The sequence below is a fragment of the Mirounga angustirostris genome, unplaced genomic scaffold (genome assembly GCF_029215605.1).
Source record: "Mirounga angustirostris isolate CCGP_5_RB_7025 unplaced genomic scaffold, mMirAng1.0.hap1 SCAF_12, whole genome shotgun sequence".
Classification (NCBI taxonomy): Eukaryota; Metazoa; Chordata; class Mammalia; order Carnivora; family Phocidae; genus Mirounga; species Mirounga angustirostris.
The window spans coordinates 11,558,376-11,582,351 of NW_026991720.1; the positions used below are offsets into that span (position 1 = coordinate 11,558,376).

Sequence of the window (23,976 nt, forward strand, 5' to 3'; positions counted from 1 at the left end):
GAGAAGAAACGTGTATGTTATACATACAAAGACGTTTTCAGTCTTGTTCGCGGGAGCCCTGAAAATCTGGTCTTACTAATAAAGGCTGGTGATTATTTTCCCAAAAAATAACAGATTCGTAGAAACTCAGCTGCACTAAAACATGTAACGAAAACAGATAAAAAAAAAAGTTATTGACTCACATAAATGGAGCCATCAGCTTTAATACGAGAAGTGCAGCTGTTCCCCCAGCTTCCTTATGGATTTCTCTATTACAGTACAAAGGAGTTCGAATCTAAACGCTTTCCAATTCTAAACCTTTGGATCAGCTATTTTCCTTCTCCATTTGAAACTTTTCAGCAATAAGGACAACAGTCTCCTAGAATCTGACCCCTACAGGATTAAAGGGATCCTACTTCTGGTGATGACCCAAATCACAGTACACCCAAGGAGTTTGTTAGCAGGGTAGGAAGCCACCAACCTCAGTCCTAATCTGGTATCTTAGCAAAACTATAGTGCTCCTTAGAGGCAGAAATCCACATTGCTCTCAAAACTATTGTACTTTAGGAGTGCCTGGCTGGCTCAGTCGAAAGAGTATGTGGTTCTTGATCTCAGAGTCATGAGTTCAAGCCCCGTGTTGGGTGCAGAGATTACTTAAATAAATAGACTTAAAAAAAAAAAAAAAAACAACAACAACCCTATTGCACTTTAGTTCTAATGTAAGTGATATGATCATCTAATGACAGAGGAGTGATTTCTCATTTTTAAAAATCACCTTGAGCAATACGGAGCATGAAGACTGTTCTGTAAATATTGTATCTTAAATAGTTTAGTCAAGCTCTTCTAAAAAATGGTTTATTCTTACTAAAAGAAAAATAAGAGTCCTCAAAAAACACCGCCACCCCCTATAGTTCTCGGCCACCCCAGCCCTGTGTTTCCATCACTGTAGTCCAGGATTAGTATTATTTATAGTTAAAAGACATGTCAGCTCGGCTTACTAAAATTCAAAATGCTGCCCACTGCTAAAGCCCAGTTTCAAAAGCTTTTATCTGTTACCAAGGCCGACCATCCAAACCACTGGAACTTAGATTCATTACAAGCCTGTGCCAGAGGCCAGCCTCGTGAGCAGCCACCTAAAGCCACGTCCTGGCTCACTCCCTGATGCGCGGTTCTGACCTGATTTCAAAGGTTCGGTTCCCTCCCGACTCTCCTCCCACGCAAGCCCTCATTCTTGCGACTTTTTAAAATCTTGAGATTACCCCTCTTCACTTGAGTGAACCACACAAGAGTAGCCAGCAACACAGGCCCTAAGTCCATAGGAATTCAGAATAGGAGGCCATTGGTGACATTAAGAAATGTCAAAACCAAACAGTGTTATTAAAGATGGATGAAGCTCCCTGATATCATGTATTTGAGACATATAAAATTTGCAGCAAAAAAAATAAATAAAAAAATAAAATAAAATAAAATAAAATTTGCAGCAAAACATTATAAATAATGCTGGACAACTGTGTCTGATTAATTTCTATTCTAGAATTCTCTCAGCACCAGGGTCAAATGTGAACTAGTAGGACTTGATAATGGTCACTCCAGGGCTTAACTGTTTTGTATCCCTGTAACTGGGACATGTATGTTACATGGTAGATTTCTTGAATGTGGGAGATATATACCTAGACTTCCATATCTAGATGTGCAATAAATTCTTGTTCAAATGTAAAAGAATCATGGAAGCAATCAGCTCTCTCTACGGACAACTGTAGAAAATGTGAAGGCTAGCTGTTAGGTCAGTGAGCCAGCAAAAATCACCCAAGTGTCTGAATTTATGACACTGTTCATTGCTGATCCAGTTTCTAGCAGCCGTAGATACTTCTACAGGTATAGAAATAATGAATTATTGCATTGATTAAGTAATCTAGTTAATTATAATAAGATGATGCTTTCCTGTCTTCAACAAATATTTATGGAGTACCTACCACTTGCCAGGAGGGAACAAAACAGACACAAATTGCTATCCTTGTGGAGTTTACATCACTGTGAGGGAAACAAATGATAAAAAATATAAGTGTAAAATAGACAGTGATGATGCTGAGGAGACAAAGCAGGGCAGGAAGAATGACAGTTTACAGTGGACAGTGCCTGGAGCAGTGAGGGAGTGAGCCATACCAACATGTGGGGAAGAACTTTCCAAGCAGGGGGGTCCCCAAATGCTAAGGCTCAGAGGAAGGCATATGCCTCGTTTATTCAAAGTACACCAAGGAAGCCAAAGTGACCAGAGCAGTGTGAGACGGGGTTAGAATAGCAGAGGCGACTATCATACCAAACAGTATTATAAAGGGCATTCTAGTTCCCTACAAAAACTTGGGCTTTTTCTCAAGGTTGAAAAGCAAATGGAGAATTTTGAAAGAAATGTGACATGATATGACTTACATATTTTGTTTAAGATTTATTTATTTGAGAGAGTATGTGTGAGCAGGGGAGGAGCAAGATTTGAACAAGAATTTATTGCACGTCTAGGTATGTATCTCCCACATTCAAGAAATCTACCATGTAACATACATGTCCCAGTTACAGGGATACAAAACAGTTAAGCCCTGGAGTGACCATCATCAAGTCCTACTAGTTCACATTTGACCCTGGTGCTGGGAGAAAGACGGGGAAGCTGACTCCCTGCTCAGCACAGAGCCCAACATGGGGCTCGATCCCACAACCCTGAGACAATGACGTGAGCCCAAACCAAGAGTTGGATGCTCAACTGATGAAGCCACCCAGGTGGCCCATGATTTATATTTTTAAAGGATCCTGCTAGCTGCTATGCTGAATATAGACCAAAAGCCAATGAGAGTAGAAGCTACAAAACCAGTTAGGAGGCCATTGCAATAATCCAAGCAAGATGCAATAGCGGCTTGCACCAGAGTAGGGCCAGTGGAGGTGGTGATAAATGGTAGAATTATGGATTCATTTCGAAAGCTGTTGACAACTCTAACCCTGATTTTTTCAAACCCTTTTTTCAGGGGCCAACTTTCAATAGATTGCAGTGGAGGAGAAGGCCCTGCTTGCTACATATGAAACCCCAAACCAGAAGTAGTTTATCTAAACATCGATTTAGCACCCAGCTCAATAGTTTAACATCAGGGTTGCTGAGTGATTGTACGTGGAATGTAAAAAGCTTTGTCCAAAGCAACAGGAAGAATGGAGTTGCCATCTACTGAAAAGGAAAAAAAAAAAAAAAAGTGGTGAGAGAAGCATGTTGAAGTAGAAAAATATCAAGCACTCAGTTTGGGATATGTTAAGTCTGAAATGCCTATTAGACATCCGTGTGGATGTCTCAAGGAACAGACAGTGTAGATCAGAGATACAGTGAAGAGCAGACCACTTAGATCAAGCTCTCTAGAAGCAGAGCCTGTGGGGGTTCTTGTGCAAGTGATTTCTGACTAACTGCTTTCTGGAGAAAACTGTAGGGAATTAAGAGACCCAAGAAGGGGCAGGGAACAAAACTAGACCAAAAAACACAAAGGGGATTAATCTAGACTTGCTTTGATATTATGGGGAGATGTGGAGTGTAGATTGCTAGAAACTTGAGCCCCTAAATTCTGTCAAATCTTCTTTACCAATAGAGGCAACTCTTCCTCTCTTATCTGAGGAAGCTGGTCACTCCTTCCCTGCAGAGGCTGCAATGGACTCCCCTCTACTAGCTTCCTTGCAAGGCACTGCTGATCCTACTAATGACCCCACCTCCTCTCATTGCTTCCAGACCTATAACCAGACTCAAGGCCCAGCAGGCCCAACAGGGTAAGACACAAATTGTGACTGGTGAGGTGTGATACACCCCAAAATCCTAGGGAGCATTGCTGGATCAAAGGGTGCATGCATTGCTAAATTTGGTAGATACTGCCAAATTGCCCTCTCTAGAAATTATACAAATTTATATTCCGGTCAACAATGTATAAGAGAACATATTTCCCCAATAATTTGGTAAAAAGTGGTTTCAATGTTCAGGACTTTTCCCAAATGGATAGTTAAAAATGGTCTCAGTATAGTTCTAATTTGTATTTCTCTTATTATAAATTAGGTCAACTACATTTCCTGTGTTTCAGAACCATCTGTATTTCCCCTTTTCTGTGAACTACATATTCATGTATTTGCCTTTTCTCTTTTTCTTTGGGGTTGTTGATCTTTTTTCCATCATTTCTAAGAGTTCTTTATATATTAGAGATTAAAATTTCATTATGAATGCGAATATTTTCCCAGCTCGTTATATTTTTGGTAAATTTCCTCTAGACTTTTACTATGGAGAATTTTTTAATTTTTAATTGATCAACCTTTTGTGAGTTTAAAAGACTTTCTGTACCCCTGAGGTTTTGTTTTTGTTTTTTTTTAAGATTTTATTTCTTTTGAAAGAGAGAGAGAGCATGCACATGAGCAGGGGGGAGGGGCAGAGGGAGAGAGAGAATCTCAAGCATGCTGAGCACAGAGCCCAATGCAGGGCTCGATCTCACCACCATGAGATCACGACCTGAGCCGAAATCAAGAGTTAGATACTTAACTGACTGAGCCACCCAGGCATCCCTCTTAAGTTAATTTCTTAATTTAATGTAAGACCGAAAAAAATGCCAACTTACCGCCTCTTTTTAAACCTATAAAAATAAGACTAACATATTCAAAGTTTATTATGGAAGTTGAAAGAAGCCAAAAAATAAAATAATGAAGGTAGACAAGCTCTATCACATATTGATGTATAGTGTGAAACTCAAAATTTAAGTGTTTGTAGTTATACCCCAGTAGAATAAGTAGTCTAGAAAGCAAATTCATACAACAAGGGAATTTAGTCTTAATTCAGTACAAATGAAAGTAATATTTCAGATCTGAAGCAAATGGATTATTCATTCAGTAACTGATACTGAAATAACAGGATAGCTCTGAAAAAAAAATTAAGATATTGCCACACCTCCAGCTGTATACCGGGATGAAGTCCAAATGGATCAAATATTTAATGTTTAAAAAAAAAATACAACTACTAGAAAAAAAAAAATGGAAGGATGAGGGCCCTTGGGGTATGGCGCTGTGAACTGTGTAAGACTGATGAATCACAGACCTGTATCCTAGGCTCAGCCAGTTAAGCATTGGACTCTTGGTTTCAGCTCAGGTCCTGATCTCAGGGTCATGAGACTGAGCCCCACATCAGGCTCCAGGCTCAGCGCGGAGTCTGCCTGAGATTCTCTGTCTTGCTCTCCTTCTGCCCCTCCCTCTGCTCACACTCTCTCTAAAATAAATAAATATTTAAAAAAAAAAAAAAAAACATCTTGGGGGTATGGCTGGGGCCATATGCTCCCTGCTGAGCACAGAGCCCAACACAGGGCTCTATCCCAAAACCCTGAGACTATGACCTGAGCCAAAACCAAGAGTCAGACGCTTAACCAACTGAGCCACTCAGGCACCCCAAGAATACGGTATTATATTCCATTCATTCATGTCTTCTTCCATGTCTAACCTGAGAGTTTTAAAGCTTCCATTATGTAGGTCTTATATATTTCTTTAAAATTTATCTCTGGGTATTTTGTTTTGTTGTTATTATTGCAAATAGAACCTTTTCTTTAATTCTATCTCCTAACTGGTGATTATTTGTTTATATTAGAAAATATTAATTTCTATATATTTATTTTGCACCCCACTACCTTACAAAATTCTTATTGTTCTATAGTAGTTTTTATGTTGATTGTTTGGATTTTCCAACTATACAAACATGTATTTTTACATCCCATTTCCAATGTCTGTATCTAATTTATTTCTCTTAATTACATTAGCTATTGTCACCATTAACATGTAAATAGTGGTGGTAGTACTCATCCTTTTAATATTCTTGAGTTTTGTAAGGATGCCATATTCATCAAATATGATGAAGCTTTTGGATTGAGATACATTTTTCATGTTGTTGAATATGTTATTAAGTATTTTATCAAAAATTAGTATTAAATTTTTCAATTGTCTTTTAGCATTTTTGAGGGTGATTGTATGAATTTTCCTTTAGATTAATAAGATTGGTTATATTAATGGATTTCCTAATATGGAATCCCCCTTAAAATTCATAAAGTCTACTTGGTGATAATATAACATTTACTACACTACTAGACTTTGCTTTCCAAATTTTTTTTTTTTTTTTTTAGGATTTTATATGCATAAGTGAGAGTAAGTGGCAGTTTTCTGTTGTGTGCAATTTTTGTTAGCTCAGCTTTCACGACTACTCCACTGGTATTTGCAGAGTTGTGTTCTCTGGGTGTGTAGAGTTTAATATCTATCAATAAAAGCTAACTTACTTGGTTATACTTATTTTTTCTCTGCTTGACAAAGATAGTCTTTTGCTTTTAGTGAATCTGCTCAAATTTTCTTGTATTTCCTGTAATTTCTGCTTTATAAATGTGGCTGCTGTTATTTGCCATATATTCATACTAATTCTATCTTAATTTTGTATATTACCTCTTAACATTAAAAACTTATCTTATTGTCCCATTTGATCATTTTAGGTATGAATCCCTTCTGTTTGCATTTTCTGGAAATATTATTTTTCATTCAGTTATTTTCAAACTTTCTCGTTTTTATGGATCTTAGAAACATAGAGTTGTGTTTTGCTTTCTGAGCCAATCTGAAGACCATTCTCTTTTAAGTATAAGCCCATTTTTACTTAGTTTTATATCCCCTATGTTTCGTCTTAGTTCTAGTACATTATTTTATGGTCTGTGTTTTCTTTATAAAAATTTACAGGGAAGGGGGTAATTATTGTGTTTGTATTTGTTGTATGTTTCTTCATTTTTGTTTGTGGTTCTATTAATCGTAAGAAAAGGTTTTTTTGTTGTTGTTCTAGAGCTTACCTTTATAATTATAATTTTATATAGTTCTCTTAGTCCTGTTTCTTTTGACCACATCTATTGATTACCACCTATGAGCAATAATGAAAAAAATAATTAACCAGGTTACAGAAGTCTGTGACTTCTTTCTTACTGGTACTCTCTTTTCCAGAGGCTCTGCGGCAAGCTCATCTGTTCACTCTGAAGTCAGAGAGGGTTATGTGGCAAGGAACTGAAGGAGGCCTCTAGCCAATAGTTCATGAGGACCTGATACTTTAGTCCAATAACCCATGAGAAACTGAATCCTGCCAGCAACTGCAGACGTTTGCTGGAAAGTGGCTCCTTCCCGGATGAGCCTGAAGTTGCATGCAGCCTGTGACAGGTAAGACATGCCTGCCTTCCTGATCCGCAGAAGCTATGAGGTTATAATAAAGGTGTGGTAAGCCATTAAGTGTCAGGAGAATTTTTTACGCAGCAATAGATAACTCACACATGCATACTAAGGGTCTTTTGCATTTGAAGGTGTGTCTCTTTTCTTCAGAAAGTGTATTTTGCTGGAATATTAATTCTGCCCCTGCTGGGCCCTCTTACTTTCCTTCAGGCTTCTTCTTTTCACTCTCTTTCTTGACTCTGCCTGATCTCACCTGTGATTGGTAGTGATTTCACATAATTTGAGATCTGTGGATTATCTGTCTCTCATCTTAAAGTTTTCAGAATCTTCTTTCAACTTTGTTTCTTCTAAGTGCTTTCCAGGGAAAGGAGGGGAAAACCACTGATTTACGCAGCTGTGTTTATATTAGTAGTTTATTGTTGTTTTAATTTTCCTGATCAACAGTGATGATAAACTGCTTTTCACATGTATATGTGGCAATCTGTATTATCTATTTTTAATCATTTAACCACAATTCTATTAGCTTGCTTTTATTTTTCTTACTGATTTGTAGAAGCTCTTTGTATATTAGAGATAGAGCTTTTATCTTTTGAAAATGTTTGTAAGTACTTTCTGGCAACCTGTTATTTGTCTTTTGAAATTGAGAAGGACTTTGGTGATCCTTACATTTATATAATCTTTTCATAAAAAGTTCTAGATGTTGGGGCACCTAGGTGGCTCAGTCAGTTAAGCATCCAACTCTTGACTTCGGCTCAGGTCATGATCTCAGGGCCTCAGGCTTGAGCCCCATGTCAGGCTCCCCACTCAGCAGAGAGTCTACTTGAGATTCTCTCCCTCTCTCTCTGCCCACCCTATCCCATGTGTTTTCTCTCTCTCTCATATAAACAAATCTTTTTTAAAAAGTTTTAAATTTTTCTGTAGTCAAATTTGCCAATTACTTACCAATTACTTCCATTACAACTTCCTTTTTCAAGTTTTACTAAGAAGGCCTAAGAGGGGTACATGGGTGGCTCAGTTGGTTAAGTGTCCAGCTCTTGATTTCAGCTCAGGTCATGATCTCAGGGTCCTAGGATTAAGCCCCACATTGGAGTCCACACTCAGTGGAGAGTCTGCTTGAGAATTCTCTCTCTCTCCCTCTGCCCCTTCCCCCACTTGTGCTCTCTATCTCTAAAATCAATCAATCAATCAATCAATCAAAAAAAAAAAAGAGAGAGAAGAAGAAGGCCTAAGAAAATAGGGCTTTTCGAGATTGTGGAAGCTGAAGGCATTTACATATTCTACAATGCCATCCAAAAAGGTGGGTGAGAGGGATGCCTGGTTGGCTCAGTTGATTAAGCATCTGCCTTCGGCTCAGGTCTTGACCCCAGTGTCCTGGGATCAAGTCCCGCATCAGTCTCCTAGCTCTGCGGGAAGCCTGCTTCTCCCTCTGCCTCTGCTGCTCCCCCTGCTTATGCATTTTTTCTCTCTCGCTCTCTCTCTGACAAGTAAATAAACAAAATCTTAAAAAAAAAAAATCCTTTAAAAAACAAAAACAAAAAGGTGGGGGAGAGAACAGTCAACATTTCAGTGACATTTAAAGGCAATATTTCATGAAACAAAATATAGGAAAAACTGAGTTATCAAAAAAAGGGAGGCTTTAAAAAATTAAATAACATTCAGACTAAAATAATCTATCCGCAATTTAGGATAAAATATTGGCTCTAACTATATTTTTGTTTTTCCAACTGTAGTATCAATATACTGCAACACTATGAAGTGACCATTTTTTCCCTCACTGATTTAAGATGCCTTACTTATCACATATAATTTTCCATGTAACTATTATCTGGACTGTGTATTGATGCATTTATCCATCCCTGCATCAATACCACACTGTCTTAAAGGCTATAGCATTAAGGTATTCTACTTCCATCATTCACTGGCCATGAGACCTCAGTAAACTTCTCTAAGCCTCAGTTTCTACTTTGCAGTGTTGTTTTCAGAATTAAATATATAAGGGATATAAGTAAATAAATTTCCTAATCCTATGCCTCACATAAAATAGGCATTCATAATTATTATTAACATCATCATAATGCATGATGAAATTGGACTACAGGCAAGTTAATGATAATAATAAGTTAACTATGCATTTTAAAAATATAACAAACCCTGCTACTCTTCTATGCTTCCCTGTGTGTTCAAGCTCCGGGAGAACTAGTCCCTGTGGGGAGATCATTCAGATTCTAGTAGATGTTCTGTTCTCCTAGGCTAACAATGTGAAAAGAGGAAGAAACAAAGATTAGCTTATACAGGATGCTTTGGAAAGAGAGACTGGGTCAGTAACAAAGAGAAGTGGCACTTCACTGAGATTCCCATAGGAAGGAGCTAAGCTAGTCATTCACAGTTGCTTAGCAACATGTAAATGAACAAGAAAGAAGCAAGGTAAAGCCATCACAAAATCAGGCATATCTTACTCTCACTTACTCATTTATTATTTCTACATTGAGCATTAGTCAAAGAGAAACAGAATATAAGTTTGACCTCCAAAAATAAGCTGGCCAGTCAGCAAAGGAAATACAGCTCAAACATCAGCTTAAAAATGTAGTAGGTAGCCTGGAAATAAATATACAGACAAAAGTCCATGTGCTTATGGCTGAGTTCCAGGTGCCGTAGAATTACTCTGCTCAATGTATCAAGTATTTACAAGTGCTTCAGGGGACACATAGAAGAATACAAGGCAGCCAATGCTTTCAAATACTTTAAAATATACTAGGAAGGGGTGCCTGGGTGGCTCATGCACTTAAGCATCTGACCCTTGGTTTCAGCTCAGGTCATGATGTCAGGGTCATAAGATTGAGCCCCATGTCCAGCGCCACGCTCCGCACAGAGTCTGCTTAGGATTCTCTGCCTCTCCCTCTCCTTCTGCCCTGCCCACTCGCACTCTCTCTCTAAAATAAATAAATAAAATCCTTTAAAAAGAATTAAAAAATAGGGCGCCTGAGTGGCTCAGTTGGTTAAGCGACTGCCTTCGGCTCAGGTCATGATCCTGGAGTCCCAGGATCGAGTCCCGCATCGGGCTCCCTGCTCGGCAGGGAGTCTGCCTCTCCCTCTGACCCTCCTCCCTCTCATGCTCTCTGTCTCTCATTCTCTCTGTCTCAAATAAATAAATAAAATCTTAAAAAAAAAAAAAAGAATTAAAAAATATACTAGGGAGAATAAAACATGAATATAGATCATTCCACCACAAAACAGAATTCATGGGCGCCTGGGTGGCTCAGATGGTTAAGCGTCTGCCTTCGGCTCAGGTCATGATCCCAGGGTTCTGGGATCGAGTCCCGCCTCGGGCTCTCTGCTCCTTGGGAGCCTGCTTCTCCCTCTGCCTCTCTCTCTCTCTGTCTCTCATGAATAAATAAATAAAAATCTTTAAAAAAAAACAGAATTCATCTCATGACTGAGGAACACCCCATTTATATGTCTTCAAAGGTCAGAGAGAGCAAAGCTTGGGGGGTAGCAAACCAGAAAAGCTTCCCTAAAGAGAAGCCATTTGGATTAACCTTTAAAAGTTAAATAGGGAGAAAAATTATATAGGATTTTCACTGGTAGATGGGGGGATAAGAGAGCACATTTCAGTATGTCAGGGAGGAAGCTCCAGGTATGTTGGGAACAAGGTTAATCCAGATTTTGCTACAAAATTGTATTTTACTAGAATAGACACAGAGAAAGATAAAATTATTGCCATATTGTGGAGGTTTGTGAATGCCAGGTTTAGGGACCCAAGCTTCATTTCTAGACACTGAGAGGAAGTGAGAGAGTGGGTGGAATGGTTAATTATGCCTTCAGGAGATGAATCTGGTAATGGTAGTTTTGATTGGGAGGGAGGGGAAAGTGTAATGGAGCAAGTGGTGAAGAAGAAATTTTAGCAGTCCCAATGAGAGAGGAGGGCAGTCTAATCTAAACTAGAATCCACAGAAATGGGAAGAAGGGGACAGACAATAGAGATACTGCAGAGGTAGCAATTGAAGACAAGCTGTTAATTAGGTTCAAGGGCTCAGCAGAGATGGGGAGTGAAAATTATCTCAGAGGTGGTAAGCCTGATTTACTGGATATAAATAATAGAAGAAATAGATCCAACTGAGCAGTGAAGGGGGTTGGTGGAGGGAAAGGAAGAGGGGAAAAGACATCCATTTAGAACTCACTAAATTTGAAATGTTCATGGTACTATCCGGTGGCGATGCCCGAAGTGGAAGAAAAGAGAGGTTTGGAGTTCTGAGGAAGGTCAAAGTTCTGATGATTGATTACTCGCATGAAGGTCATAAATGAAGCTATGTGAACAGATGTAAACACAAAAGAAAAAGGAGCAGATGAATCCCTGACAAAGAAGACGGCTGGCTAAGGAAAGAGCCAGGGGGCAGGAGGATGAGCAGGTATGAGGAAGACATAAGAGGAGCAGCAGAGCGGGGAGAACCTAGTACAGCATCACAGGACTCATAATTGGCAATTATGAGTGGTGCTCATTTTCCTTTTTTAAAAATCTTCTATCAAGATCAGGTTTTACTTTTGTAAAAGTATTGTTAATCAGTATATTTTTTAAAGAAATCACTTATTATGAAGAGAAGCAAATACCGTAGAGACATAAGATGAGGGCTGATGGAGTGCCTGGCTGGCTCAGTCGGAAGAGCTTGTGGCTCTTGATCTTGGGGTTGTGTGTTCGAGCCCTACACTGGGTGTAGAGTATTGCTTAAATAAATAAATAAACTTAAAAAGAAGATGCGGGCTGAGGATAACATCACATTTAGGAATTAGGAACTCCTTTGTGTCCTTTAGAAACACATTTGAACAGAATGGGGGAGCAGAAGAGGATTGTAAGGGGTCATGAGGTGGTGGTGGGTGATTCTCAGCAAGTGACTAATTAGCAGAGTGGCCACTTGAGGGGGTAAAAGAATTGGGGGGATTTTTTCAGGAAAGAAGATAAGATGCACATTTGTTGAGGAAAGTAAGGACAATGAAGAGGGAAAGTTTGAAGATTCACATAGAAGTGGGAATCCTTGACTGAGCAGGGCATAGGAAAGAAGCAAAAAGAGCCATGAAAAGCCAACAGCAGGTCTTCTAGAAAACCTGTCTTCTAGTGAAAAAGAGGAGATGAGGCTTTACAGGTTTTAAAGCAAATAGAGGGAAGGTTAGGGACCTCAGTTTGAATGGTTCAAGAGGTAATTGAGCTTAAGGAAGGTTTGAGAAGATCTATGGAAGGCAGAAAAGCAGCCTGCACTCTTCACCAAACCAAACCCAAGTCTTTTCTTCTTAAATCTTGTCAGATATAGATGAACCTCCCCCATCAAAAATTTCAGTAGGTCTCAATATCAGCATAAAAGAAATCACCTCTGGGTTCATGGACTTTAACATTCACAAAACAGACTAAGAGAGTAGGCTACTGCAGAGAACATAAGCAATATATAGAAATCAGAAACCCCTAGCTTTCATAGGGATCTCCAAGGGTCATCTGCAAATATACAAATCCCAGATAATACATACTGCCACACACATGCACAAATTGACCATGCTCTGTGAAGAGAGCTCAGACACCAGGAACTCTTGCACAGAAGTCTTCACTGCAACAGATGGCTGGAAAACAGGGAAGTGATTTAAAAAAAGAGAGAGAGAGAGAAAGAAAAGAAAAGGAGAGGAGAGGAGGGGAAGGAAGGGGAAGAGGAAGGAAACGGGAAGGGGAGGGGAAGGGAAGGGAAGGGAAGGGGAGGGGAGGGGAGGGGAGGGGAAGGAAACGGGAAGGGAAGAGGAAGGAGAGGGGAAGGGAAGGGGAAGGAAGAGAGGGGAAGGGATAATTTTAAACTCCAAGAGATTGATCACAGGGAAAATAAAAGTTTCCTGATTCTTTGGCCACATCAAGTCCCACAGGGAACAAAGCTGCATTAGCTACACGCTTGCTGAGTGTAAATCAGTGACGCCAGCCCATTATCTCAGGACCTTCGATCTCACCTTGAAATCCTATTTCATTGAAGTTATTCTCCTCATCATTAAATGTAGCAGAGAGGAAAAGAGCGTTAAAAGTGGCGAAGAGATTTAAAGAAGCCATGTCCCATTGCACCATGCCTTCTGCAGTAGAGTCTGAGGTTTTTCATTAATTGCAACACAGCAGCCCCCCTCCAGCAACCCTCTCAGCTTAGGGCTGCTCAAGAGCACTGATGGAGTGGACAGCTATGCATAGATAAATCACTGCCTGCCACACCCGGTGCCTAAATTCCAAGATGGAAAAACACCTGCAATGCTGAGCACCATGAAGAAAATAGGAGAAGAGGCTAGCAAAGGAGATGAGAGCCAGGAGAACCTTGATGTGTGGCTGGGCACTGGGGTCACGAAAGCCAGGATGGACAGCAGGGCCTTCTTAGTGTGTCTTTCTAGAGACATGAGCAAAACCATGCCAACAAGGAAGACAAGAGTTGGGGCACCTGGGTGGCTCAGTCATTAAGCGTCTGCCTTCAGCTCAGGTCATGATCGCGGGGTCCTGGGATCAAGCCCCGCATTGGGCTCCCTGCTCGGTGGGAAGCCTGCTTCTCCCTCTTCCCCACTTGTGTTCCCTCTCTCACTGTGTCTCTCTCTGTCAAATAAATAAATAAAATCTTAAAAAAAAAAAAAAAAAAAAAAGGGAAGACAAGAGTAAAGACTGTCCAGGCAACAAGTTTTAAAGAGAAGTAGGATTTCTCATATGATCTTATAGTATTCCCAGTGGCGTTCCAAGACTGCAACCCTCTCCTTAAAAAGTAGTAATATAAGCTCTGGTTGCCTATGAAAAGAGGATGGTGCTCAAGCTGGAGAGTCCCAAGGAACTAGGCAGCATCCATGGAACCAAGCCAGACACCTTCTGTTTTAGCCAGAGGAAGATGGGGAGGGTGTAGGTTGCGGTCTTCACGCAACAGAAAGCGCTGAGCTAGGTGAAGAACCATAAGGTGGCAGTGTTCAGTAAGTCCCACTGGAAGGCTAGGAACTGCAGTACAGGGTTGTATGGGAAGGCCATTGGATACAGGAAAATATAAATGCTCTTCCTCATCACCACCCACTGCAGACAGAGGCAAGAGGCCCCCAGGCTGACTAATAATTTATCACAAGGTTAACAGTGTTCTCTGTAGCAACCACTCCATGCTCAGTGTTACAGTGATGAAGAAGCCGTTGCTCACTGCTGTCCCCAGGAACAAAAAAATAAAATGAAATGAAATGATAGCCAGGGTGATGGCTCTCTTATCAGTCAGTCACTGGAGGTTCTGGAACCATGTCATCTCCATTCATCTCTCCTGTGGACAAGATGGGTCCCAAGACTTCAAGGTCTATTCCTGTTCGTTGGCTCTGCAAGGTCCTGCATGACGTTTGCCCCTCCAGCTGCCCCCAAGTGTAGAGGACAGAGTAGAGGACATGGGCCAACTCCTGAGGGTAAAGAGTTTCTTCTTCTCAGAACAGATGCAAATATTGCTAAGGCTCAGTTTCAAAAGTCCCCCTGCCTGCCCCTGAATTTCCCTGCCCTTCCTCTGCCCATGTCAACATTGGTGTGAATAATATACCAGGCAGGCACTCGCATTTAGGTTCTACTCCTCTAAGTTGACACCTACATGACCGCACACCTGCTGGCAGCTCTGTGAGGAAATCCTCTGTCAACAGTCAGAGCTCACATTCGCTGGTTGATTGTTCATTCCAGGCATTGTTCTAAGTGTTCTCCACTGTGTTAGTTCTCACTACGACCTTATGAAATAGGTGCTTTTGGAATACTCCAATAGAAAAATGAGCTAAACCTCTACTAAAAGAGTTTAGTACAAGTCCTATAACTTGTCATGACCATCAGCATCAAAAAGAACACAGGAGACAATTATGTATTTTCAGGCAGGTGACTTTTTTGTTACAACATTTTATAATTAGTGACCTAAGTGGCATTTCATGAAGGAACCCCTACTGGGATAGCAATAAAACCAATGGGATGTGGCAGAAAGAACCCAGGACAATGACTCACCATGAGTTACTGAGTATGTTGTTAGTCCCTCTGTACCTCAATTTCTCCATCTGTAAGATGCAAAAAGTATCTGGGTTTTTTTTTTTTAAGATGTATTTATTTATTTGTCAGAGAGAAAGAGAGAGAGAGAAAGCACAAGCAGGGGGAACAGCAGGCAGGAGAAGCAGGCTCCCCACTGAGCAAGGAGCCCAACGCAGGACTCAATCCCAGGGTCCTGGGATCATGACCTGAGCCAAAGGCAAATGCTTAACTGACTGAGCCACCCAGGTGTCCCTATCTGTTGTTTGTTTGTTTTTTTTAAGTTAGCTCTACACCCACCATGGGGCTTGAACTTACAACCCCCAGATAGAGAATCACATGCTCTTCTAACTGTGCCAGCCAGGTACCCCAAGTATTATCTGTTCTAAGTCAAGATTGAACTAGAATCTAAGACTACAATCTCAGCTTTTAGAGTGAAAGAAAACATTAAAATAATATTATAAAAGAAAGAAATGATTATAGATTAAGAGTCTCAACTAAGGTCATAGTTACATGGAGGAAAGACCAAGACCCAAACTGATTCCAGGACCAGAGATCTCTGCCATAGTTAGCAACACATCCTTTACTCTGATCTTCATCCTCAGCTGAAGTCAGAGACCAGGTTTTGAGTCTTGTCACAATCACTATCTATGGATCTTCAGACTAGTCATTTAATCTTTCTGAACGCCTCTTTCTTCACCTATAAAATATATGGATCACAAATATATGTGAATATGTATCTATATTATCTGCATAAGCATAAGGAAGAATTAAGGTGATGATGACAGCTGTTACTATAATAACTACCTGCCATTCCATCCATCCTGTAGAGGGACAAGTAGTCCAAGGAGAATTCAGGAGAGCATCAGAGATGCAGTAGAAGTAAGAGCACCAACTCTTGTACCCTCTACTTTAACCAGAGGAAGGCAGAGTAAGCAAAAGTTATATTTTTCATAGGAATGATGTTCCAAGAGTCAAAAAAAATCAATTAAGTGAGTACTTACCCAAGTGAGTGATAAGCAGATTAATTTTTCTACAGGGAGATAGGCAAGGAGAAATTATTCTGGGTCATATATGGCAATATTGAAGGCTCAAGATAAAGTAACATGAGAGTGAAGGAGTATTTTATAGTACATTCCTGTCCTGGCCAGCACTATATCCTACCAGTTCCATGCATACAACCCCATAGAGAACAGAATGCAGAAAACATAGCATCTCCTTCCAGGTCCCAGTCCACCTGGAACAAAGATCCAGGCAGAATTGTTCTTCCAATACAGAGTCCTTGCTATGGTGAATACTGTGTTCCTAGAGAAAGGAGAGATAGTGAACCAAGGTATTTTTTCACCTTGTCTTTCTGTGAAGATGCAAATCTTCAGGAGATAGAGCTCCCAACTGCTCTCTTCCTCAGCCTTGTTCCTCTGGCTGACATTTGGCCATTTCCTACTGGACCTTGGAGCAATGGGGCAAACTATGAACTCCCAGTTCTGGAGTTTGGCCAGTCATAGACCTCTCAGTATGGAAGCTCGTCCTTCCCATTCACTTCCTACATCTTCGATGGCTTGTACAACTGAAAAGATTCATTCAACAACAATTTACGAGGCATCTCCCATGTCATAAGGACCCTGTGAAAGGCACTGGGGCTACAACGGTGAACTAGGTACCTGCCCTCAGAGTGTTTTCATGCACCAATCATAAACCACAACATTAACTGGCCACACACTTTGTGCAGATTAAGCTAATCCAAAAAGGTAAATAACCATTTGCATTGAAATACGCAATGTGTTTTGTAGTGATTCTTCTGTTGTTTGTGCTTTTTATTTGTTCACTGCATGTTACTTCCTCATATTCAGACTTATTCTCTCAGGTGGGAGCCAAGTCTGAGAATTCTGAGTTTTCACAGCTGGTCTTTATACGTGTAATGGTGGGGATGGTACAGGTAGGAATCCGGAGTAGATTCTCTATGTGGGAAACACATACCTCAAGGACTCTCTCGGAGAGGGATAAAGTGGGAGGACTCCCAGGCTGCAGCTGGAAATGTTATACGGCATTCTGTTCCCACCAAGAACTCTGAGAAGAGCTCAGTGGGCATAGCAGCAGCAGAGCCTTCATTGGGGTCCAAGAAAGACGCTGTCTTGTATGTTGCAAGGAAGGAGACATGGGCCACTGACAGAGATGGAATTTCCTTATGTCTAGGGAATAATCAGACAAGTTTGGCTACAGCAAAGGGAATGGTGGCGTATCAGGCTGGGAAGAGTCCACAGAAAGCCTTGAAAGTCAGGATGAGAAACTGGGTTATGTTTTTGGTCAAGATGGAGCCACCAAGTGTTTGGGGGCTCTTATGAGCTAAAACCTAGGGAAAGGAGGTTAAGAACATCAACCAATCAAGAAGGTTGTCCTGAGATAAGCCCACTAGACCTGGCATAACTCAAAGGGCTGTGAACATGTCGCAGGACATTAGAGTCACATCACCATCCTCTCCCCACCCAAGACATTCAGTACAGTTCTGGAACTCCACTGTTCCAGGAAACAGTAGACATGGCAAGGCAGTCTTCCAGGTGCTTCCAGATGAGTGGTCTGTGGATACAGATACCGCTGCTGCTCTTGCCTTCACTGCTCCCACCCAACCCTTTTCTAGTCTTTTGGTCTACATACGTTTTTAAAATTAATTCCATCAGCAAAACAAATTTAAGACATGAATCCAACCATATGCATATTTATTTAACTACATGCATGTGTACTTTACTAATATATTCTGTACATCATAAAATATATACACAAAAAAAGGAACTAAAAGGATGAGATAAAAATAAGTGGAAATTGGAGTTGCCACACTTTTCTTTCCACATTCAGTGGATCATTGTGCACACAACTCTGGGATGCAAACACCCCAATTTGGAGACTTACATCCTAGGCACTGGCATTCAGGATCCACCTCCTGGGTGAGCAGACAGGAAGGGAAGGATTATCAAAATTAAGAACAGTAGCAAACTTACTTTGTTTTCCTTCTCTATCTTCTGTTGGCCAAAACCTAAAAGCATTTTCACATCAGACAATTCTTTTTAATTCAACATATAGCAAACATGCAATATCATGGGCAGGGCCTAGAGTGGTGGGAAACTCCTATACACCCTCAGCCTTCCATGGGATCAAACTGAAAAGACTCCATGGGTGGAATCAGTCATAAGCTGGGCACAAAAGAAGGGAATGGACAATGGCAGACAAAGGAAAGAAGGAAGTTCCAGATGGGACAAATGACCACAGGCTAGAGTGAAGAAGATGTGGAGATGTGGGGAGATGGAAAGAATCTTTACTGGGCTGGAGTGGAGAGACTGAGCTGACAGCAGAACAGTAGTGAGGAGGGAAGTTGTGTGTGGAATGGTGTAGGACAATCTATGCCACCATTAAAAAAAACACTTCAGGTTGACCACAGAGACAACCGACAACCATTACAGGTCTCCAAAAAGCAGTCTGACCCAAAGGATGCTTGGAGAGCTTTATAATGGCTGCTCATATAGAGGGTATGAGAGGTCTATGAGGCAATGAGGCCAACATACCAGCCTAGGGTGGCTTGGGACACACACTGGGTGCTAGGAGCAGTGGATGGAATGGCAGGAACAGAGAGGGGTGCAAAAAGAATTAATAGGGCATGGAAGGAGTAGGAAAGAAAGAGGGAAATGAAAAGAGAGAAGGACAGTGCCCAAACTTTACAGCTTCTCACCACTCATGGGCTTGTCCACAGATAATGATTATTGATACTGAGAACTTGAGACAGACCAGCCTTTGTCCAGAGCTTTCCAAAGCCTGGTCTTCAGGACCTTTCTCAGCTTAGGGGTGCTTAGCACCAGGATGCTGGAGTACAGACAGATGCCTGCATAGGTCACCACTTCCCAGGCCCAGTACCAGTGACTCTGAAAGGCTGTGATGTTCATAGAAACAACAATCAGAGACAGGAAATATGAGGTATAGAAGACAAGGAAGAAGACAAGTGACTTCAGGGCCATGGTGTGAGCCTGTGTGCTAGGATCACGTGGGCCCAGTCTATGGTCCCTTATCTGCCCCAAGTGCTGGCACAGTGAGAACATGAGCAAGAGCATGGACACCAAGAACAGGAGGAATGGGACTGACCACGTAAGCATTGCACGAGGTAGAATAAAACACCAATAGAAGGGCTGTACTGTATCAGCCAGGATGCTGTTTCCTTGGGAACTCGGGGAGCCATAAGAATTCTAGTCCCAATGGCTGATGAGATGACTGTCAGACCAGTGAAGACCAGGGAGCCCAGCAGCAGCCTGGGCACTGACCGAGAAATCCTCTACTTCAGCCAGAAGAAGACAGGGTAGGAGAAGACAGCGATCTTCACACAGTAGAAGACGGCAAGCCAGGCAGTGCGACAGGAAGCAGGAGTGTTGATGAAGTTCCAGATGTGGTAATAGTCCATTTCAAAGAAGGTCAAGAGGTTGTTAAGGATGGCCACCCCATCCAGGCAGAACCAGGCAGCCAGGAAGGCCATAATCATGTTACCTGCGGGCAGCACCTGGCGTCACACCCACTCCCTGCCCAACACAGTAACTATGAAGCCATTCTGCAGCACTGCAGCCAACGACTCCAGGAAGAAGATGACCATGAAGATCAATGCAGGTGAGGAGGGCATCCTCTCCAGAAAGCTCTGCTCACACTGGGACACATCCACAAGGAAAAGTGGCCTCTCTGGCCAAGCCACTCTGTTGAGACGAGAGATCCAAAAGCTCTCTCCTTGGATTCACGCAAAAGCCCAGCTGCTAGCAAACACCTCCAGTACTGCAGGATTTGAAAAGACGATCCCTGTGATCTCTCTCGGCATGCAAATCACTCCCAGCTCAATGACTTGCTGTCTATATTTGCTTAACCTGTATTTGCCTGCTCCTTACCAGAGCCAGAGGCAGGGAGATGTTAACAGAAGAGAGACTCCATGGGTGATTGAATATACTCATATTTTATACTTTATTTCTTAACCATATTATTTTTTTTCCTAACTTTTCTTTAAAAGATGTCCTTATCCTTGTTTGGCTCCCCTAACCACAAACCTTGCCCGACGCTTCATGTCCCAGTTTAATATTTTATTCACTAGCCTGTACACATTACAATAAGGCCCATCTCTTGAATGCATGGAGTAAGAAGTCATCCATATGCACAAGCACCAGGAAAAGGCTCATTTTCCCTTCCACTGACTGCTCATGCTGCCTAAAATTTCACTGGCAGGCTCCATATTGAAGTTTGAGGAGTCTCCAGTTAAAATGTGAATATCCCTGATGTGTTAACATCAAATCTGTTAGCCATTAATGCCTTAGCTTCAATGTGCTTAGCAAACCAAAATTACTCCTTTCCTAAGAAGGCTCTGAGGAAATGAGAGAGTATATAAGTCATGAGAAGGGAAAGACAGAGAAGGGAAACTGGGAGACCAGATCCAGAATGGACATACAGCTGGAGCCAGGGAAGCAAGAGTTGGGATGACAACAGGAGCTCAGAACAAGCCCATGGGGTGGGGGTGGGGGGTCAGTAAGAGAATAACAACCAACTTGTTAGAACACCTTGCTGTTTATAAGGTGATTACACATATTACATTTTGCCTCCACTGCCAAACACAGAGGGACACTGGTCCAGATCAGGGAGCAATGGAGAAGAACCCAGCTAAGGTGGGTTTTTAAAGGGGCAAGAAGGCTTCAAAACATGAAACATAAAAAAGCAAAGGGGAAAGAGGGAAGAGAGAGGAGAGTAGAAGGAAGCAGAGGTGGAGGAGGAGAAGCAGGGAAGGGAGTCTCCTCTTCCAATATCAGAGATCCTGGAGTCACGATCCTCCCCAAGGCCACTCACAGATAAAGGCCTTCTCTCCCACTGAACATGGTCTCACTCAAAATTCCACAGTGAGAGGTCTACTGTGAAAGATGGAAGAGAATAAAAACAAGAATAAACATTTATAGGAACCTCAGGGAAAAGAGGTATGGCCACCTCTCAAATATGGCATTTGCTTGAAGAGCTGCTTCAGTTTTACTCAAAACATCACCAAAGAGCATATAATCCACTCTGATCAATGGTTTTGCAACTCAGCTTCAGTGTCTTGATTTAGTTCTTTGCATGTTTTCCCCTGTCTTTTCCTTGAAGACAGCAGCAGTGAGTGGCTCCTGCAAGTTTCACAATAGTTTGGCTCTTCTTGGAATCCTTCTGGTGAAAGGCCAGCTTCATGATGTCATCAAGAAGCAAGTTGAGGCCATGGCACACACGCCCTGTTGCAATCACATGTAACCAAGTATCCCCTGTGTGTTCACAGTCAACTTTGTGACTTGCACGGTCATCAAAGCAAATACTTTGCCAGAAATGGTTTTCCCAGGATTCTTCCTTTTCTACAGTTGACAGCTCTACAAGTGATGTTTTCTTTTGTTTCCGTACTCATCTGTAAGCAGGTTGAAAGAGTATCCTTCCACAGGCACCTGTTCGTCCATCTCTCAGTGCTCCATTAGATGTGTCTTAGAGATGTCCCATGTCCCATGCAGAGTCTACCTCCAAAAGAGACCACAAGCAGGACAACTTTCTTCATTGTTTTTGAGACTCCTTCCAATATGCAACACCAATCCAAATACCATGTGTTTCTCACCACAATTTGGGGCATGTTTCTGTTTTCTAAAGGTGTCTCATGGCTGAAAATAAAACTGACGAATCCTTTTATAGCACAATTGTCAAAAAAAATTTTAGCATGATGCCTGAGTCCCCTGTGAAATTTTGCTGGTGTCAACACATAACAGCAGAAGGTCAGATTCAAGTGGACAATTCTGAAGAGACCTACCTGCACTTCCTTCATTTTGACTCTCTACACTAGTAAAGGATTTTTTTGGCTTCTGTTCATGAGGGAGTTTTTTTGTTTTATTTTTTTCTTATTACATTAAAAAACACACTGGGTCACCTTAGTGACATGTGAAAATACATATTTCATTTAACAGCATTTGTAAGTTCTGGTGTCCATTCCCCACTGGACCTTTGAGTGACCTGCAGTGTGCAAATACTTCCACATTCTTCCACGATTTCATCAGGTAATTGATTGTCTGTGCCAGGGAGAGGTGGAGGAGGAAGGAAATAATTTTTAAAGGCTACACTGTGCATAAACATGAAGCTCAATTATGCACTAATTTAATAATGATTCCCCAGCAGAATAAGCTTGAAATATTCTTCTGCCCCTACAGACCTCCTCTCACTCATATATTCAGGTAAATAATTTTGAATAAAACATTGAATCTAATAACAATCTAGTATAAAATAGAATTGTAGCTTTCTAAAAGTAAACCTGGGGGTGCCTGGGTGGCTCAGTTGTTAAGCTTCTGCCTTTGGCTCAGGTCATGATCCCAGGGTCCTGGGATCGAGCCCTGCATCAGGCTCCCTGCTCTTTAAGAGGCCTGCTTCTCCCTCTCCCACTCCCCCTGCTTGTGTTCCCTCTCCCACTGTGTCTCTATCAAATAAATAAAAAATCTTTAAAATAAATAAATAAATAAAAGTAAACCCGAGTTTACAATACCCGATTATCAAAATGTATAAGCATAGTTAAATATTGCCTAATATTCAAGTAAATTTATGCACTTTCTTTTCAACTGAAAAAAAGAATAGCATTCTAAAGCTATTTTTGCAATGATAAAGTTTGTCTGCAAGGAGACCCAGAGTCTAATTTTATTCTAATTCAAGAAATTGAATACTTTATTTAACAACCTGAAAATCTGTTCTTTTGGCTCTAAGTCTTGCAAAATGAGTGGTTCACTGTTCTCTGAGTATGTGTGATAATGTGTCTCTATGTGGACGTGTCTCTGTCTACAGATGCTTATGCTTTTTATAGTCATTTTAGGCCCACTTTACTTAATATATAATATATAATTTTTATTCTAACAATGCTAAAGGATGAGAGAGAGGCAAAGGGGATCACCAGGACGATTGTAAAGGCAGATCTCAGGGCAGAGGGAGGTACACCGAGCATGGGGACAATTCCAGACTGGAACAAAACAAGAGGCCCCAGGAGAGACTTCCTCAGGCAAATAAAATCTTAGACTACTAAATGTTTCCGAAATTATTGAGAAGGATTTAGACCACTGATGTAGAGTTTGAAAACAAAAAGCAAATAAAACAAGGCAATTATTAACTCTACAGAAAACAAAAATGTGTACAGGAAAGAAAAAGTAATTGTGGAATGCATAGTTCCATCATGAATAACATTTTTTCTTTAATAACACTTACACTGCCATTAAAAGAAAACATGTTTCTCTACTTGCAACACCAGACACCAAATTGGGGGAGTGGGGTTTCTCACACCAACCAATTCTCCAACTCTCCAGACATCAACTGGGGTGCCCTACAATTCAATTCCGACACTAGTTACTCGAAGTTAGTACAGACCCACAGGTTAAGGGCTCAGTTCCCCAAGACTGCACCTGCTTCAGAGGCCAGTCTCAAGGCTCAGGTTGTCACTCGTACTTCTGACCAACCAGCTATAAGGTGGAGGTTCCCACATTTCCTCCTCACGTTCAGTAATTTGCCATAGCATCTCACAAAACTCAGGGAAACACTTTACTTATATTTACTGGTTTATTACAAACTATTTAGATGAACAGCCAGATGAAGAGGCACATAGGGTGAGACCCAGAAGAGTTCCAAGTGTAGGAGCTTCTGTCTCCATGGAGTTGTGGTTCCCCACCCTCCTGGCATTTGAATGTGTTCACCAACCAGGAAGCTCTCTGAACCTCCTCGTT

The 23,976-nt window shown here is 41.3% G+C and overlaps 1 protein-coding gene and 1 long non-coding RNA gene across 4 annotated transcripts in view; both read right to left on the reverse strand.

Moving 5' to 3' along the window:
- The window catches only part of TAS2R60 (taste 2 receptor member 60), a 25,081-nt gene extending 9,983 nt beyond the window's left edge, over positions 1 to 15,098 (reverse strand). Inside the window, 4 exon segments of the mRNA XM_064575617.1 lie at positions 13,869 to 13,996; positions 13,999 to 14,311; positions 14,313 to 14,450; positions 14,452 to 15,098. Of these exon segments, the coding sequence (XP_064431687.1) occupies positions 13,869 to 13,996; positions 13,999 to 14,311; positions 14,313 to 14,450; positions 14,452 to 14,487 (615 nt within the window). The 5' untranslated portion in view covers positions 14,488 to 15,098.
- The window catches only part of LOC135362231 (uncharacterized), a 248,167-nt gene that overhangs the window by 194,319 nt on the left and 29,872 nt on the right, over positions 1 to 23,976 (reverse strand). The gene's annotated exons all lie outside the window — the stretch shown is intronic.